The sequence below is a fragment of the Struthio camelus genome, chromosome 1 (genome assembly GCF_040807025.1).
Source record: "Struthio camelus isolate bStrCam1 chromosome 1, bStrCam1.hap1, whole genome shotgun sequence".
Classification (NCBI taxonomy): domain Eukaryota; kingdom Metazoa; phylum Chordata; class Aves; order Struthioniformes; family Struthionidae; genus Struthio; species Struthio camelus.
This window is the reverse complement of record NC_090942.1, coordinates 149844645-149861409: the sequence shown is the minus strand read 5'-3', so window position 1 is coordinate 149861409 and position 16765 is coordinate 149844645. Positions and strand designations below refer to the sequence as shown.

Genomic DNA, 16765 nt, shown 5'->3' with positions numbered 1-16765 from the left:
CTTTGTCCTTTACTCTGGCTTACTACCCTGGGCTTTACTACAGGAAGAATGAGCCACAGCTGAGACAAAAAATATTGGGAAAAGCAGAAGTCAACTGAGGGGGACATATATTTTCCAAATTCCTGAAACCAACTCCAGTTAAAGGTATGACTCAGCCTTGCCTGACAAGCTGAAGATGAGAGATAGCTAGATGACCTGTATTTTACCCCACTGACCCACTGCAGTTGCAGACCTGTAGTTTGCACAGTGCAACGTTCTGCTCTTCTGCTTGGTAGCCTCCAAACCTAACAAAACCTTTTCAATTATTTGGTGCTCTTGAAAGAAAAATTCTCAACATCAAAGACTATGGGAAATTAATTTTCATGTACTGGAGTTAATTCACACCAAATTCCTTTGAAATTTCAATGTGCAGTGGTAGAGATTTCCCATTCAAAGGATGGGAGTGTTGTAAAGTTTGGACAGATGAACGTATTATGGTGGAGTGAAAAATTAATGCAAGTTTAAAATCTCATTATACATGAACTATTCCTGGGTCATGTTATGTCACTGTTACCCTGTAGGAAATTCTCCATAATTTACACTTCTCAGATAGCTTCATCAAATTACTGAACATATACAGCTGAGTAAAATCATGCAGTGGGCTGATTCCTAGTTCCTTTTTGGAAAGGAGTAGTCTTCATTGTCTCCTTTCTTTCTTTGCTACTTTACTTCTTCAGCCTTTCTTCAGGAAAGTATCTTGATATGACGGTATAGATGAAAAAATACACATGGATTATCGTTTAATCCATTGGCCATTCCATTGGCTGCATTTTTCTTTTTCTGTTTTCAGTAATTTGTCTACTCTGTTCTGTAGAGGTTTTAAGACATTGCCTTTGGAGATCTCATTTACGTTCTAAGAGATCTTTTATCCTAACCTGATGCTCAGCCTGACTTACTCTATTCTTGCCATTAAATTAAAATTTCCTGAAACCACGTACACAAATTTATATCCTACAGTCATGTTTGCGTCATTCCAAAAATTCTAAACTGTTATTTCTGTCTGGTTGCTCTAAATGATGAAACAAGTCTTTTTCACAAGGCTCTAACTAAACTCCTGAGGTCATGTCCATTCTATGCACTATATCTAGTGTAAAAGCCCAGGAAGAATTTCTGCAAGGGCGGCCTTCCCCTTGCGTATTTCCATCAGGAATTTGAGACAGCAAATTTAGGGACTGGAAGAAGAGATTTCACCTTGGGTTGTTTAAACCGCTCAGTCAGACTTTATGTGGTTGTCCGATTACTCTACAATAATCTCTTCAGTGGCTAATGCACTCAAGTCACATGTCCTGTTCATATAAAAAATGCTATGTTTTGAGATCAGAGATTCATCTGAAAGATAAGGAAAATAAATAAGAAAAAGTCTTTGAAATGATAAATACCTGCTGTGTTTTTGGCATTAACTATGCATCTTAAAAACATCAGTTATGCAAACCAATTTCAGCATTACTTAAAATACTATCTCTACGTTTGCTTTGTCTCGTGGTAGACTGCGTCTTACACTTTCTGCCTGCTTTTACTTTTCTGTCACTTCTAAAGGTGGTCTGTCACTGACATGTAAGTAGGCACAGCTCATTCTATGTTAATCTGCAGGGGCACGTGGCCTGGGGGAAGTCAAACCCCCAGTCTTAACTGGAACATGGAGTTCTCACCTGGCTGCATAGCAGCCTCTTTCTGGGGAAACTTGAGTGGAGAGAAGGAGCCAAGTACACAGGTGGATCTTGCTCCCAGGAAGGGTCTGAGACAGCTAGAGAGAGCGGATGGGCCCAAGAACATGGAAATACCCCTTAGTCCTCATTTCAGTCATTTGGATCAGGAATTCCTGCCCCCTCCCCTTGAAAAGCAGTGGATCTTTCTTCCTGGGGCCACCATCAACCCTTTCAAATAAATGTGAACCCTAGAGCTAGTCAGGTGGAAGTGTCTGTATACAAAAATAATTCCCAGCTGTAACTGTAACTGTAACTGTAGCTGTAACTACATTGATAGGCCAAGTTCATGTCATTTTAAAATCCTGTTGGACAAGGTTTAGCATGGAGACAATGAAATGTCACGGGGAGGCCCATTTGGCCCTTCTCTCAGGTTGTTCTATAACTAACAAGTAGGTGCTTACACTGTAGCTGACTAGCTCTGGTGGTACAGTGAATAGCAAATAGATGGTAAATTGAGGCAGAAAACCGTTTAATGACTGTTTATGGTGGGAACAACTGGTGGGAGAGCTCTTTCCCTGGAGCAGTGAACACCCACAGCCTGCCATTTACCTGACACTTCCAAAGCTGTATTGATCAGAAGCATGTAGCATTTCAGAGACAAAAGGCAAAAAACCGATGATGTCCTGCCTGGCTGGCCAAACCAGCTTCTTCCATGTACCGATGGGGGTACATACAAAAATGTATGTGCAAGTGATTCCCTGTGACAGAGCAGAGGGAAAGAGCACACGTGGCCATGTGAAAGAGCGTATCATTAAATCACTTGATCTGTACCCCTTTCACACAGAAACGTTCAGAAACATTTAAGTTACTCAAAAGATAAGGGATCTTTGTGACAGGTGTTATAGGAGGTGGGTTTAGAAGTGTGAAGGGAGCAAGAAGAGGCTGGGGTTAAATGAGAGTTGGTGAAAGGAAACTGTAGTGTACTGTTTTGGAGCTGTAGATTATTCCTCTGAAACCATGGAAAATAACCAGGCATTTCAGCTCTGGATGCCAAAGCATAATCCCTCCTACCCGCCCTCCCATCTTTGTGCATCCCAGTTGTGATATAAGATGACCCAAATGAGCTGGTACTGCCCATCTAGTTCCCCCCACCCCCACAGATGACTTTCTAAATTCAGCTCATTTTTCTCTATAGGAAATATTACAAGCAGTTACAAATTGTGCCTATCCATACAAATATAAAGGTCGAATAAATGGGGAGGAAGGAAAAGGACGGCTGTGCAGCTGGGAGAGCCACTTCTGAGATGGGAGCATGTGCCATATTGACCGGTAGAAACAGAGGAAAATAAAGCTGTTCTGACAGGGTCAGGAAATCTGCACCGATCAAATAGCCTAGTAGGCAGTGTGAAAATGGAAGGACAGGTGCACTGCACTGTGGCCACCACAGTCCTGAGTGTCCATCAGTTAGGGTGTCTGAGAGAGCTTTCTGTGCCTCCCTTCTTGCTTGTGTACTTGGGTTTTCTCCTGCTGAAAGCAAGGATTGGACAACCCCACAGTGCAGTTGGGCAGCACCAGGCATTGCCATTACTGGCTTGACTTCGTCAGTAGTTGGGAGCTGCTTTTATCGAGAGCTAAAGAAAAGCCCATAGTTCAGTCTTATATCACAGTGCGAGAACAGTCAAATTTCTTGTATTTAACATGTGATTGAACATGCCACCAAATGGTTGATTAATGCCTCATGCTGATTAGGAGATTATGATTAAGGCTTGTAACATGTGCCAGTTTGGGGGAATATGTAGCATGACATAGTGAAGTATGGGCTGGCTGAGATATTATTTCCCATTTTACTAGTATCAACAACTGAACAACTTCTCAGCGTTGCCATTTCTAGTAAGATTTTTGGTGATTTTAATTCAAGAATTAACTAACAATAGAAGTCACTGCAGAGGAGAAATTTGTAGGCCTTTGTCATGGGTGATCAAGGAAGGTTCATCACATAAAAGGGACCAGCAGGGAGAGAAAGCATGGAAAGGCTTTTGAGTGGAACTATTACAGTCCTATACATTTCATGTATAGTATTCATAGCTGCACAGCCATGTTGGTCTGAAGTTTCTTTAGGATGGTCAGGTTTGTAGCAGAGAACCTAGAGAAGGACTTGGCTCCCGCAAAGCTTGTTTTTTTGACTGTGCTACTTAGTTTGATGAAAGTAAGGCTTCTTCCAGCAAGTTCTACTTTGTTGATGGACTCGATCAGGTATTACCTCTACTATAACTTTTGAGCAGGAGCTAGAAATGCGATTCTTTCCGTAACCTACAACATTCCTGTCAAACATCAGTTAATTTAAGTGTCCTATTGGTTGTTTCTTTGCCATTCACAGTTCCTCCTGTGTCTAGAGGCTGAACATCCCCACTGCTCCTGTCTAACGGTGTGCTCCGGCTATGCCAAGGTACTCCATGTGCAGGGAAGTCATTCCTGTAATGGAGCGGCTTTCGAGATTGGTGCTGCAGCCCTCAGATCATCTCGGGATAACCTAGTCTACAGCACAGCTGACCTAGGCAAATAAAGAGGCAGCATAAACCATGCTAAGGATTTGGTTCACTTAAAATGAGAACCTTGCTGTCAAGTGCACCATGTATCTGAATTATGTATTCACAGATCACAACAACATCAGTAATTAGAGTTATTAGTCTTCCATTAGTCTTCCAGCCTCTTCTCTGTGGCCTTTTCAAAGCACATTTCAGTGTCGTACAAAGATAACGCATCTCAGGGAAGTAGGAAAACAGTAGCATTGTTGACAAGTGGTTGCAAAGCAGAAATGGGCCAGGACAGAAATTTGTATAGACCACTTCACTCAAGCTCTGAGCTTTAATTTCTATTCTGTATTCACATTGTATATTGGATCCCAAGGAAACAAGCATACCATCGGCATTAGAAATAAGAAGCAGAGTGGTGAACTGCCTCCCCACCCTACTTAGAGGAGCAGAATAAGGCCTCGAATCCTTCCTTGGCCATTTATCCAACACAGTGATGGAGCTTCATGAGCAAGGCAGTGTTTGAATTACTGGGGATAATTAATTTTCTTCCCCTGAACCACACGGCAGACAAGTCACTCAGCCAGGTGTGAGTTTCAGGTCTTATTGCCTTAGGATAACTGTAACAGCTATCAATAACTTGATTGAAGGTGTATCCACATCCTAACACTTCTTTACTGTGTTAGGTTACCCATGCACAGATTTTGTTAGGACTCTATGGGAAGTGCTTCAGAACCAAGAGAGATCCTTATATACGTTCATAGAAACACACATACACATCTTCTTCAGGAACACAGGCAGGCATCATTTCCCTAGACTATGCAGTTATTCTACTGGGTCTTGAAACATGTCTTATTTTAAAATCCTTTGAAAGCAGTAAGAGTTTGGTTAGAGAAGTGTTCCCAAGGCATAACTGTGGGAGAATGAAGAGAGTAGTTTTGTCCCAAATCAAGGGTAAATGACTAATTTTACAAACCTAACAATGTGTTCACGGCTTCCAAAAAAAAAAAAGACTCTCTGTTATTATATTATCTGCATGAGCATATGAGTGCCTGTGCTGGAGACACCACGAGGGCAGGAATTGTTATGCGAAGACTATGTAGCATCAGGTACCCCAGGGGAGCTCCTCCTGGAGCTTGTTCCTCAGAATAGTCTGTCCTGACCTTGCACAGAGCCAGCCTATGTTTTTGGGTGGGATAAAGCTTGGGTGAAGTTGAATCCACTTAACTGTTTTTTGACATGTTCAGGAGATGTTGAAATAGGTTTGAGAGGAGTTTCAAGCAAACATTTTGCCTTTTTAAGGAAAATGGTGGTGGCTGGCCTCATAGTGGAAAGGGGACGTTGACTCTTCTGCATCCACTCTGGCCTGAGCCACACAGTGGTAATTGGTTACCAGCACAGGTAGGCCCACAGCACAGTTTTAAAATGCTCCCTTTGATCAGGGGCATGGGCAATGCACAAAAATAAAGAGCTGAGAAGACTTAGCTGGTTTGGGGTTATGGCAAACAGGCAGAAGAGCTTTGTATCTCTCTGGCCCCATTACCTCACAGCCAGCAAAACCTGCCATGATTCCCCTGCATGAGTAACAGTTATTTAACACTTGTCTTGAGTTAACATCTCCTAAAAGCCTCTGATGACTCTTGTCTTTCTCTTCCCTTCTAAAGCTCTCTATTTTTATTTGTTTGCATAATAAACATAGTAGCTGATAAGAAAAAATAGGTTCCTGCTACTATCTTTTAGCTCTCTAGGCAGGTGACTGCCCTTACCTCCTGTCTGGCAGCTGCAGATAATACTGTAGTTAAAGTGTTTTATACATTTCCAGGGTCGCAAAAAGATGTTAGCTTTGCTGAATCGTCCAGCTCTTTGCCTACTTGTAGCACTAGATGCTCCTTGCATTGAGAGAAGCACTTTGCAGCATCCCTGAACTCATTCTGTCCTTTCCCTCCCCACCCCCTGGGCTACTTCTTTTAACCCCTCTGGAGCAACTACAGAAACAGTGAAGAGGCCCCTTTTTGGGGGCAGAGTGCCTTGTACCTCTGGGACTTCTGCTGAGGAATTCCTGCCTCTTGTCCTGCCTCTAGATGGATCTCCAGGTCCCAAACATCTGCCTTTATTTTCTCACCACATCCTTGACTTTAACACCTCTTTTTTTTTCCCCAGGCTGTTAAAAATGAGTAACTTTTTGAAAGAGTTGGTATGCTTTATTCTCCAGCAAAAATGTTCAATGGTAACTTTTCTGGTCTTAAGAAGTCTTCCTATTTGAATTGTTGCGTATTTATTGGATAGGTATACATGTCTGTAGTAAATTTTGTTGGAACAGAACATGAATTTTAAAGTAAAGGCTATACATAAAATAGGTTTGATGACACCTTCACATACAATTATGAATGATACATAAAGCACTTTGTATGTCTAGCTTGTTTCTCAGCAAATTAAGATATGCTATGCTTGTTAGTAGTTGCTTAACTGTTGGGTAGCAGTATGAGTATTTGGAGCGTTATGAAAGTGAAATTTCGTAGTTAATAATAAATCAGCAGCAGTAGCCGGGGTTTCTTATCTATTTTGGGTTAATACAGGCCCCATTGAAGTCAAGGAGAATTTTACCTTTGACTTCAATAAAATCAGTTTCATCCTCCCATTGTAAAGGACCTTTAACAGCTGCTTATAATTAACAAAAATTGTGTTTGAGTGGAACTAATCCCATAGGTTTTTTATTAAGACAGAACGATAATGGAGGAGGGGAAGCTTTTAAATGCTTCTGTTTAAAAGAACTACAGTATGAACAGCTCTAGTGCTGTGGCAGAAAAATTCGGATTTGGAGATTGTCTCTAGCTCAGCCAACTATTGCGATAAGCACAGTAATGTCATTCTGGAGTGACCACATTACAAAGATTAGACAAAGACTGTTTTATATATGCCTGCCAAAGCCTTCTTTCTCTTCTTTGTGTAAATGTAAAGAGGGAGTAATTTTGTTGTAATCAGCTGTGTAAACTAGGGTATGCAAAGGTTACTTGAGCTTTAACACAGTGCTAAAACCAAAGATGTGTTGACGACTCCCTGCGTTCTTTTGGGGTTGTGCATGTGCATGTGCCCAGAAATGGAGCTGGGAAGTTTTCCCTCTGAAGGGGTGAGCTCTCAATCAGATAGGGGCACAAGTAATGCCGCCTCTTCTCAGGTAATATTCAAAGGGTAGACCAAGTATCAATTTATTTTTGACTCCTGGAGCTAGAATCTGAATATATACTTTGTAATCTGCAGATCTATATGCAATGACCCATGCTTTTACCTCTCAGATTATCAGAGATGGCTGCTGCACAGCTTTTTTTCTGTATATGTTAGAAAATAGTCTCTTTCAGACAAGAGCCAATTTTGTGACTCTCTTTTTCAAGTTCTCACACATAAATGAAAAGGAACTATTGGAGAGCGCAGATGACATTTGTTGTCATTTGTTGTTGTCTGTTGCTGCGCGTTTTACAAGACACTGCATGAGTTCTAGTTCACGCATACTTCGTAAGAGGTAACTAGGAGAATATCCACTAAAAGTTTTTAAATTATCTAAGAGAATCAGCTACATACTCTTATGAATAACATAATATGAATAATATAAATGGCCGTGGGACAGAGGCATGGGAAAAGGAGATTAGAAGTAAAGAGCAAAAGGGACTTCTTCATCCAAAGAGCTCATATAATGAGAGGAAAGACTGTAGCCAGGTAAATCAGTTCTCCTTACTGGGAGAGCTAGGGCTTGGAGCTAGAAGATTAGACTAGACCCAGAAGATTGCATGAGGCAGCATCCTAAAGGATATGCCACCTTTTGCAGGATAAGGAAGTCAGAGAGGGCGCGGGACTAGCTTGGTAGAACCGAGTTCTTTGCAGCTTCTAAGGTTGTGGCAGTAAGGTGCTATAGAGCCTTATGAATTACCCTTTCATTTAAAATAGGCAAAAATAATTTCTAGAGGAACTTGATTAAATTCCGCTAGGCCGTGTTTGTGCACTGCATCCGTACTTTTCTCTTCTCCACATACACAGTTGAGGAACATCCACAGCCTTCATCATTATGCATAAAGAGTTTTTTTTCCAGAGATGCAAGTAGAAGGATACAGTTCATAGGACAATTGGATGAACTAGAAGGTCTTATTCATAAGCCTACATTGAATCTTCATTCACTTAACTTACTGATTCCACAGCTGCTCTGTTGGTAAGATAGATGTAGGCATCCCTTCCTTTGAGGTTTGCAGATGACAAGCTCTGTGTGTTAAAGTGTTGTCAAGCTGCAACCTCTGAAACAACACCCTCAAACTGTTGGTAGACAAAGAGACAGGAGATGAACTATGGTAAAAACACATCAGCTTTATTATGGACATTTGGAGCAAGGTGTAATCCGAGCTTATCAAGAAAATTAAATTTGCAGTGCTTAATATAGAAAATATAATGATGTATTGGAAGATGGCCACCTTGCTTTGAAATACCCATTAGAGTGATTTTTATGAAAGGGATGAAATTACTGGACAGGATACTACTAGCACCAGCTTGGCAAATTCATCCACGTAGCACTCCCAGCAACTGTGGCTCTGTTGATTCTGCTGCCCAAGGGCAGCCTCCACTGCAGACAGCTCCATATTTTAGTGATTTTGATATTTTTTTTACAAAAATAAAGTCCAAGATCAGTTTTGCCTAAGGGCAGATAACTCAGGCCTCACTCATTTCTTTTCCAAATTGTAGACCTCCTGTTTATTCTAACAAAGTGATACATTATTCTGAGCCTGATTTTTTTCTTTTGCTTTCTGTGGTTTATTATCTGTATTTCTTGTGTTACTGTTTGCAGTTTCCCTTTTTCACTCGCTGTTTCTCAGCTTATCCCCCTATATGATCTCTAGCCAACGATGCTCTCTTCCATTGCTGAGTGCTTATTTTGTCATTTCCAGCTATTGATAAAGCTCCAGAATTTCTGTGCATTGGCAGAGGGCAGAGCTGTTTCCCCCAATTTATTGTCCATGTAGCTTGAGTGCCCTGGTAAGGCATCACTATGTGTTGTATTGAGTTGGACTGGCTGAATGTTACACCATCTGTACATGGACAGATTGTTGCACTTTATGATCCCATTGGGTAGAAATTCTTGTAACAAGAATACTCATTTTGGTGTGGCAATGCAAAGCAGTGGGTAAATAGTTGGGAAGTCTGGCTTCATGATACCATTGTGACAGCAAGGGGTACCTTTGTATTCTGAGGATAGGATGTTGGGGAATTATCTGCAGAATTTTGGCCATCAGGGAATCAGTTTGATAAGGTACCAGGGCTCCTCTCCAACAGGTCCCTGCGTTATCCCAGCATAGGGCAGTCTTTGAAGCTTTGTGTGCTTCTGGTCTATTGGCTTGGACACAAAATATTTGCATAAAATGAGGAAGGCATACGGGTGTTCATAATGTCGAACAAGAGGTTTGCATCCTCACCATCCTGAGCAAACCATTTATATTAGACAAATATCAAAATAGCCTACTTGGAAATGAATTCCCATTGTGCTGTGTGTTGTATGCTCCTAGGCATACAAAAGATAAGCTTTTGTTCTGAAGTATGTGTATTTTGCACTGGTCAGAAATTTACTTCAGACTTTTCTTTGTGTTCAGCTCGATTTGTTAACTACACAGAACATCCATGGGATATATTTGTTTTCCGTAATAGATTCTCCTTTCCATATATTCACTATAGATATGTCCTCTATTCTATATATCCACCATTCCTTATGCCCCTTTTCAGTATCTGAAATAGGAAAAGTCAGTGCTTCTTTGTGTCTGTAACAGTGCTTCGCTCGTGAGTCAAATTCCTAGTTCAGCTGCAGTATCTACAGAAAGCAGATAAGAGTAAGGTATGGAGCAGAACCTCCTGCGCAGTTGTTCTTTCACATACAATTAAGAAAGAATGATCTTACTGAAACAACTTACATAAATAAAATCAGTTCATGTGGCTAAACGTTGCTAGATAAGGCCTACAATATACACGGTGGTCCACTTCGTTTATCTCACATTCAGTTTAACAGAGGCTGCTGTGATTTCAGCAGGAGTCAGGCGCCTTCGCGAAAAGCTTGCTTGTGTCAGCACTTGTGTATTACAGCGGTAGGCCTAAAGAGAAGGCACTGAATAAAATGGTGTATTTTCTTTTTACTCCTCTACAGGTTGACCATCTCTGCTGAATGTCCCATGCAGCTTGAAGATTTCCCCATGGATGCACATGCTTGCCCATTAAAATTTGGAAGCTGTAAGTTCTTCTCTCAAATAAGAACCAGAAAAATCCATTGTTATCTACGTTTTCATGTTCAGCTATGTTTTGTATGATTCCTTCACCTTTCCCTCACCCCTCCCTTTTTAAAACTGCTTATTCATACCCCCAGGCTGCTGGCCCTGCTGCTAGCAGATAGCTATGTTCATAACTGTAGCTTTTACATTTGTAGAAAAAGGGAGCTTTCATTAGGAAATACCAGATTGTTTGTCCTATCGTAGTATTTACATGAATCAGATTGCAGTGCAATATTTGCATCACATATATTAAAAGAGATCTAGAATATTAGAAGAGGAAATATCTTTCCATTTGGCTTTAATAAATCCAGTCCTGTTATCTTGTTACATGATTTTATGTACACATGTATTTGTATATATGCACACGTTATTATAAACTATATGCTGAATGATGATTTTTCCTCAATTCCAAGCCTCTAATCCACCATACCGCTGCCTTGCCAGAAGCTTACTTTAAAAATAACCTTAGAGGATTAGGTGGTTATATTTAAATACAAAGCTCTTAATTACAGTACAGTTGCGGCTACTACAGTAGACATTTTCCATTTCAGTAATCAAAACAGAGGTTCCAGGTGCAATCACAGTTTCGAAGACTTGAAAATTACCAGGCAAGGCATTTTGCTAGTCCCTGAAGAAACCTAACTGCAGCATTTTCCAGTGGTTTTTCCAGTCTTATCAATTTAAATTCACTAATCCTACCAAGATTAAGCTTTGCCTTTATCTTCTCTATCTGCACTGGTTTAATACTGGCTATGCATTGTCTTCTAGTGATCATACTAAGAAGTAAAAACACTGTTTACAGTAGCGATTACCAAATTCCCAAACTTAAAATGAACAGATTTTCTTTCCCTCCTACAATCCGGATACACCCAGTTTCATGTGAATAGCCACCAATATTTTACAAGGTCACTGTAGGTTTTACAAGGTCATTTACTGTAAAGCCAATATCAATCTGAAGGCCAATGCTGCCTTACATCCAACTTAAAAAATTATCGGCAAACCGTTCATTTCATTCCTAACTTAAATGAGAAAACACCTCACAGGAAAGTGTGAGTGTATGTACATAGGGCCAAACAGAAGCTACTGGAAAAAAATGAGAAAGAAAAATAAGCTGTTCTTGGTATTGCTTGTTCTTTACTATACTGATAGATAAAATTGAAGTCACATCTTATTAATCATTAGCTCAGAATATAGATCTGAGATGTTGGGTAGTTTTATCAGGTCTTGCAAGATATGCAATTTAAAACTAAAGGAAATGTGTTTAAACAAAGACCCTGATTCAGCAGAGCACTGAAGTTCAAGCTTAAAGTTAAATGAATGCTTCAATGAATTACCAAATTTGGGGCAATATCATATAGGTTCAAACTCTAAAGCGCTAAGACAAAAATCAAAAAATCCAAAACACACAAGTGGCCTAGTTAACGTTACTAGGTAAGTTTACATGTTTAGAATGAAGTACAGTCTTCAATAACATTAAAAAAAATCAAAAACTGTCTACATGTAAATACATGTTTTCCTTGTGCCAATTGTGTAGGATAGAAGACATTTAGCACACAGGTAATTTTAATCCATTCATGTTTGATTTTAAACATTGAAAAGTCACGTTTTAGGTATGTACGTGAGGGCTGAATGCTGCTTTCATTCTTGCTACTTATCGCACAGTACAAAATCCTACGGTATATTTCATGGGCTACTATAAGTCGTCTTTAAGTTCTTCCAGACTGTCTAGACGTGGAGCCACTTGGCCTATGCTACTGTTCCTTCTTTGGTGTGCAGTAAGTGTATATATACGGACAAGTTAAAGACGTTCTTTCAGCCTTGTAAATATCTTTATTGTTCACCTGACAGCTCATTAGTACTTTATTGTGATTTAGTATGCAGATAGATGTTTGCAGAAGCAGTAAGTCAGCACAAGTCAGGGCTTATGGAATTAGCCCAGCTGCGTTTTAGGAGAATGCAATATTTAGTCCCTCTTTACAGCAGTATGGGTTTATATTAAGCCATTTGCACACTTGCAGCAAGACAAAGCTTACAAGAGTATCATAGTGACTATATTGTGTGCAACAAGCATATGCCCAGTCTGCTTTTACTTTATTCTGTGTCTTTCCCTGAAGGATTTATTTCTAATGGTCTTCTTTCCAAGACGGATTTTGAAAAGCCTCAAGGAATAGCATCAAAGTAAATGCTAAACACATTATCAACAGAGCAAGGAGAATGGCGAAGAGACAAATGTTAGCTGGTCAGTGGGTGCAGAGAGCAGGACAGCAAAACAAAGCAGCCCGCACATGGACAGATAAGCAAGAGGACAGATTCCAAGCAGCAATGGGTGCATCATCAGAGACAGTAGCAGGTTATTATTTTTCTTGCTGCATGAATGCCCACCTCATTCACTGTAATTTAGCAAGCAAAAGAAAAAAATTCTTGACATTTCCTTCAATACTAAAGAGAAGGAATGTTGATCTTACTCACAAAAACAAAGGTAAATGTTGATTTCTTATGTTCCATTTGACTGGCTTCTTGCTATATTAGACTTCTACGAGATTTTATGAGCCTAGCCAAAACTATACATAGCAACAGAATATTTTGTAGAGATTATTCAAAACAAGGTAGAATGTAGGGAAAGGGATATAACATAGCATACAAACACCACCAGCCTTGATACCTGCAAGGCAGTTCAAATACCGACTACAGAAGTAATACCACTAAAAGTGCCCTACGGCTTGTCATGAAAAGCTGTGTTGTTGGCTACAGGCCAAAAGTTCAAGGACAGCTTCTAACGAACCGAACAGAGGAGAATTTAGTTCCCTGCCTCTTAAGCACAATGCTTCAGTGCTCTGAGATGGCAAGCCAGACCCTGCGGCACGATCAGGTTGGTCTGATTCAGAAAGTACTAGGTATGTGTACGGGCCCTCCAGGCTTGCATCCTGCCTAATGATAAGGCTACTTGTAGAAATTGTGCTGCAGAAATCTCAGTTAGCATCATGTAATGATTCATGGGGCCACCCTCTCAGGGGTGAGCTCTGTCACTGCCAGCAGGCTCGGCTCTGCTTGAGTTGTGGGCGCTCAGTGAATACGGCCCTGGCAATCTGTTTGTTACAGCACGGTAGGGTGGGAAGGATGCTGGTTTCTTCCATGGCTGAGTTTAAAATAAACTTTCTGTTGCAATTCTAGTACTGACCCATACTCTAAATAAGTTTATGGATCAAACAGGATCTGACAAAATTTCCTGAAGCCACCTAGAGTTTCACAAGCTGTATCTTAGCCTGAAGAAATTCCTTCTTACCCCCGAGTTATTTTTGGTTTGGGGAGGAGGAATTAGTTACAACAGCAAGGACATTAAAGCTAGGAAGCTTTAGTGTCTCACCTCTTCTACTGCTAGGCCTTAAGAGTACATTAAAAGTATCATTTAGTACAGCCTTCAAACACCCATGTGTCACTAGGTAGGTAAGCATCATTATCTCCAGGGCAGCTGAGGCAGAGAAGTTAATTGACTTTCCGTAAGGTCACACAGCAAATCAGTGGCAGAAAAAGGATTAAACTCAACTTCTTTGGTTGGAGGGACAGATGTCTAATCCACTAGACCATGAAGGCCTATGCCCAGGCAGCTGACTTAACTCCTAAATCTCATTTTGCTCATATGTTAATTATATCAGTTTTACCTAGCTCAGAGGGTTGCCCTGAAAATGAATGAGTTAAGTGCTATTAGTGAACGTTACCCAGTGCTTTGACAATGTCAAATGTTGTAAGGTTTATCACAACTGTCTTTTGAAGGCACAGTGTCTGAGTATATGTATTTTTTCAGACCTTGTATTGCAGAATAGGTAAATGCATGAATCTGCTGCCCAGTAGTTGCTCAACCACAAAAAATTGTCCTATTTTTAGAGTAAATGGAAATTCTGTTGAATATTCTGAAACTAATGAGCTCCCCTAGCTCACAAGCAATGTTTGGGAAAACAGGCCTGGTTTCTATTCCTGATGAATTTCATTTGGCCATGGAGGTGGAGAAGACTGCTCATTGTAGATCACAGAGAGAATTTGCAGACTGTGAGAAAACAATGCTAAGTAAAATTTGTAGCATCTGAAGAAATTAGTTAACGTGGTTTATGTAAACTTCCTTTTTACCAGGTCAAAGTGAGTCATGGTATCTTCTGTTGTCTTTGATTAAGAGAAGTGCACAGGCTATGTCTGTAGCAGAAGGCATGCTCAAATTATTTTCCTCTAAGGTCTGTGATGTCAGAGCAATGAGGAGACAGTAACTTCACCACTATCCCAGGATTTTATTGCAACAGTGAAGTAGCCATATTAAGACACTCTGTTCTTACAGATTATCCATGTACCGATAGCTGAGAAACTCTCCAAAACTTGTCTAAGGAAACTTCTCCTGATGGTGAAATTTCTCTGTTTCTCTATAACGCTCAGAACTAGCTGTAGTATCACTGACGGGAGGGGAGCTACAGAGGGTTTCTTGATATTGCGTACCTCCTACTAGCATCAGCTACTAGTTGCATGAGTACTAACATGTGGGGTGGGAGAACTTCAAAACAGAATCCTTCTAAACAGACCCAAATTCCCATTTAGCATATTAGTTCCTTCTTCGAAAGGGCCTATGGAAAGAGACAGGGAGGTTCTAAATGAAATGCTAAGAGCAGCCAAGTTCAAGACTAGGCTGAGGTTTTGTGATTTATAGAAAAGCCCACTTACATAGAAATTATAAGTTTGGCCTTTATGCAGCACATCATAGAAGCTTTTCTTGAAGCCAAGGGGGGGCATGCTACTTGCTCATGTAAAGTCTTCTTTTACATTTTCCTTAGGTTTATCACTGCTTACTTAGACACTTCCATTGTATTAGACGCCTAATTGATTAAAATTAGGTGATGCTGATGATTGAGAACTGAAATCCAGTATTTCTAAGATATTTGATACTATTCCCTGCTCTCTCCTTCTACCACATGCCACCACCAGTTACCAGCTACCACTTTGACTGGAATTCTTCTTTAAATATTGGCTGAATCTCGAGACATGCCAAAAGAGTTGTCCATGATAAGATAGAGGCAGTCTAGACAAGTACCTTGAACCAGGGTGTATTTTTACTTAAATTCAGCTTTGCAAAGTGTAGACACTTAGCCTGAACTAATTTTCCAGATACCCTTTAAAATCAGATGAGAAGATGCAAACCACCATTAGTTTCCTTGAAATTGTAGACACGTGATTAGTTATGGGGCTGTGTTGTTTTAAGAATTCAGTCTGTTAGTTTAGAAGTTCTTAATACACAGACTCCTGAAGGAAACATAGTCACAAAATCATAGGGATTCGCTAGAGTCCCGAGGCTCCACTAGACTTGCAGAAATCTGCTGTGGCTCTTGTCTGTTCTGAGACAAGGAAATGTTCTGCTCCAGAGTGAACAGAGCTATCTGGGCCCATATTAAAAGCCTTGTGTTGATAGCAGAGCCTTGGTAAACAGCCAGGATGGATTTCTGACAATTTTAGACAGACAGCTATATCCGAATTAGTTGTCTAGCATCCCTTTATGGTCACTGAAGAGAAATAAGTACTTCTGTAGTACGATTCAGTAGACCTGTTTCTGATAACTATCTGAGATGAATCATGTTTTAGAAGTTCTTATTTCTCTACAATACTAGCTCAGATTTGAGTAAGTATATTGTAGCTTGGTTAGAGGAACTTCAAAGTCCCTTTTTCTCTGCATAGCTAGCACAGAAATAGATACCTCTGTGGTCCTTTGGTCAGAGGAACCAATCACTGCTGTGAATTAGTTAGGTGTTGCGTATGTTGGTGGCAGGCTATTATATCTGATTGAGGTACTATTTTAGCCCTTTCTGATGGAAGTGTTATTTTTTAGAAAGGATCTTTAATATATTAAGTCAGTAAAGCTTTTCAATAGAGACAGCTATACCATTTCTGCAAGTGTCTCATTTGAGCTGTGCTCTTCTTTCCTGCATCTGGTGGAGTAGGTTATATCAATAAACACTTATGTGTTCTCGCAGCACAGACTGCACTCATTTCAAATATAGATCTGTAGCAATACAGAAACCTCTTTCGTCTGGCTTTGAGCAGGCAGTGCTGTCAGCATCTTCATTCTTATGTTCAGTCCCAAAGTCAACGTGGAGCAATGTAACCTGGAGCTCCAAAGGGCAGGAGATTGAGGATGTGTGATATATAAAAGAAAATACTGTAATATTTGGATATTTCTGAGATCTAATAAGCTTTTCTTAATAGAAATCTGCTTAGAATTTAAAAAATA

At 40.3% G+C, this 16765-nt stretch overlaps 1 protein-coding gene across 5 annotated transcripts in view; it reads left to right on the top strand.

The window, feature by feature from the left end:
- The window catches only part of GABRA5 (gamma-aminobutyric acid type A receptor subunit alpha5), a 58232-nt gene that overhangs the window by 18901 nt on the left and 22566 nt on the right, over positions 1-16765 (top strand). For all 5 annotated transcript variants that reach the window (XM_068923232.1, XM_068923205.1, XM_068923214.1 and 2 more), the window contains one exon: positions 10386-10468. In XM_068923232.1, coding sequence (XP_068779333.1) covers positions 10386-10468 — 83 coding nt within the window. The remainder of the gene's footprint in view (positions 1-10385; positions 10469-16765) is intronic.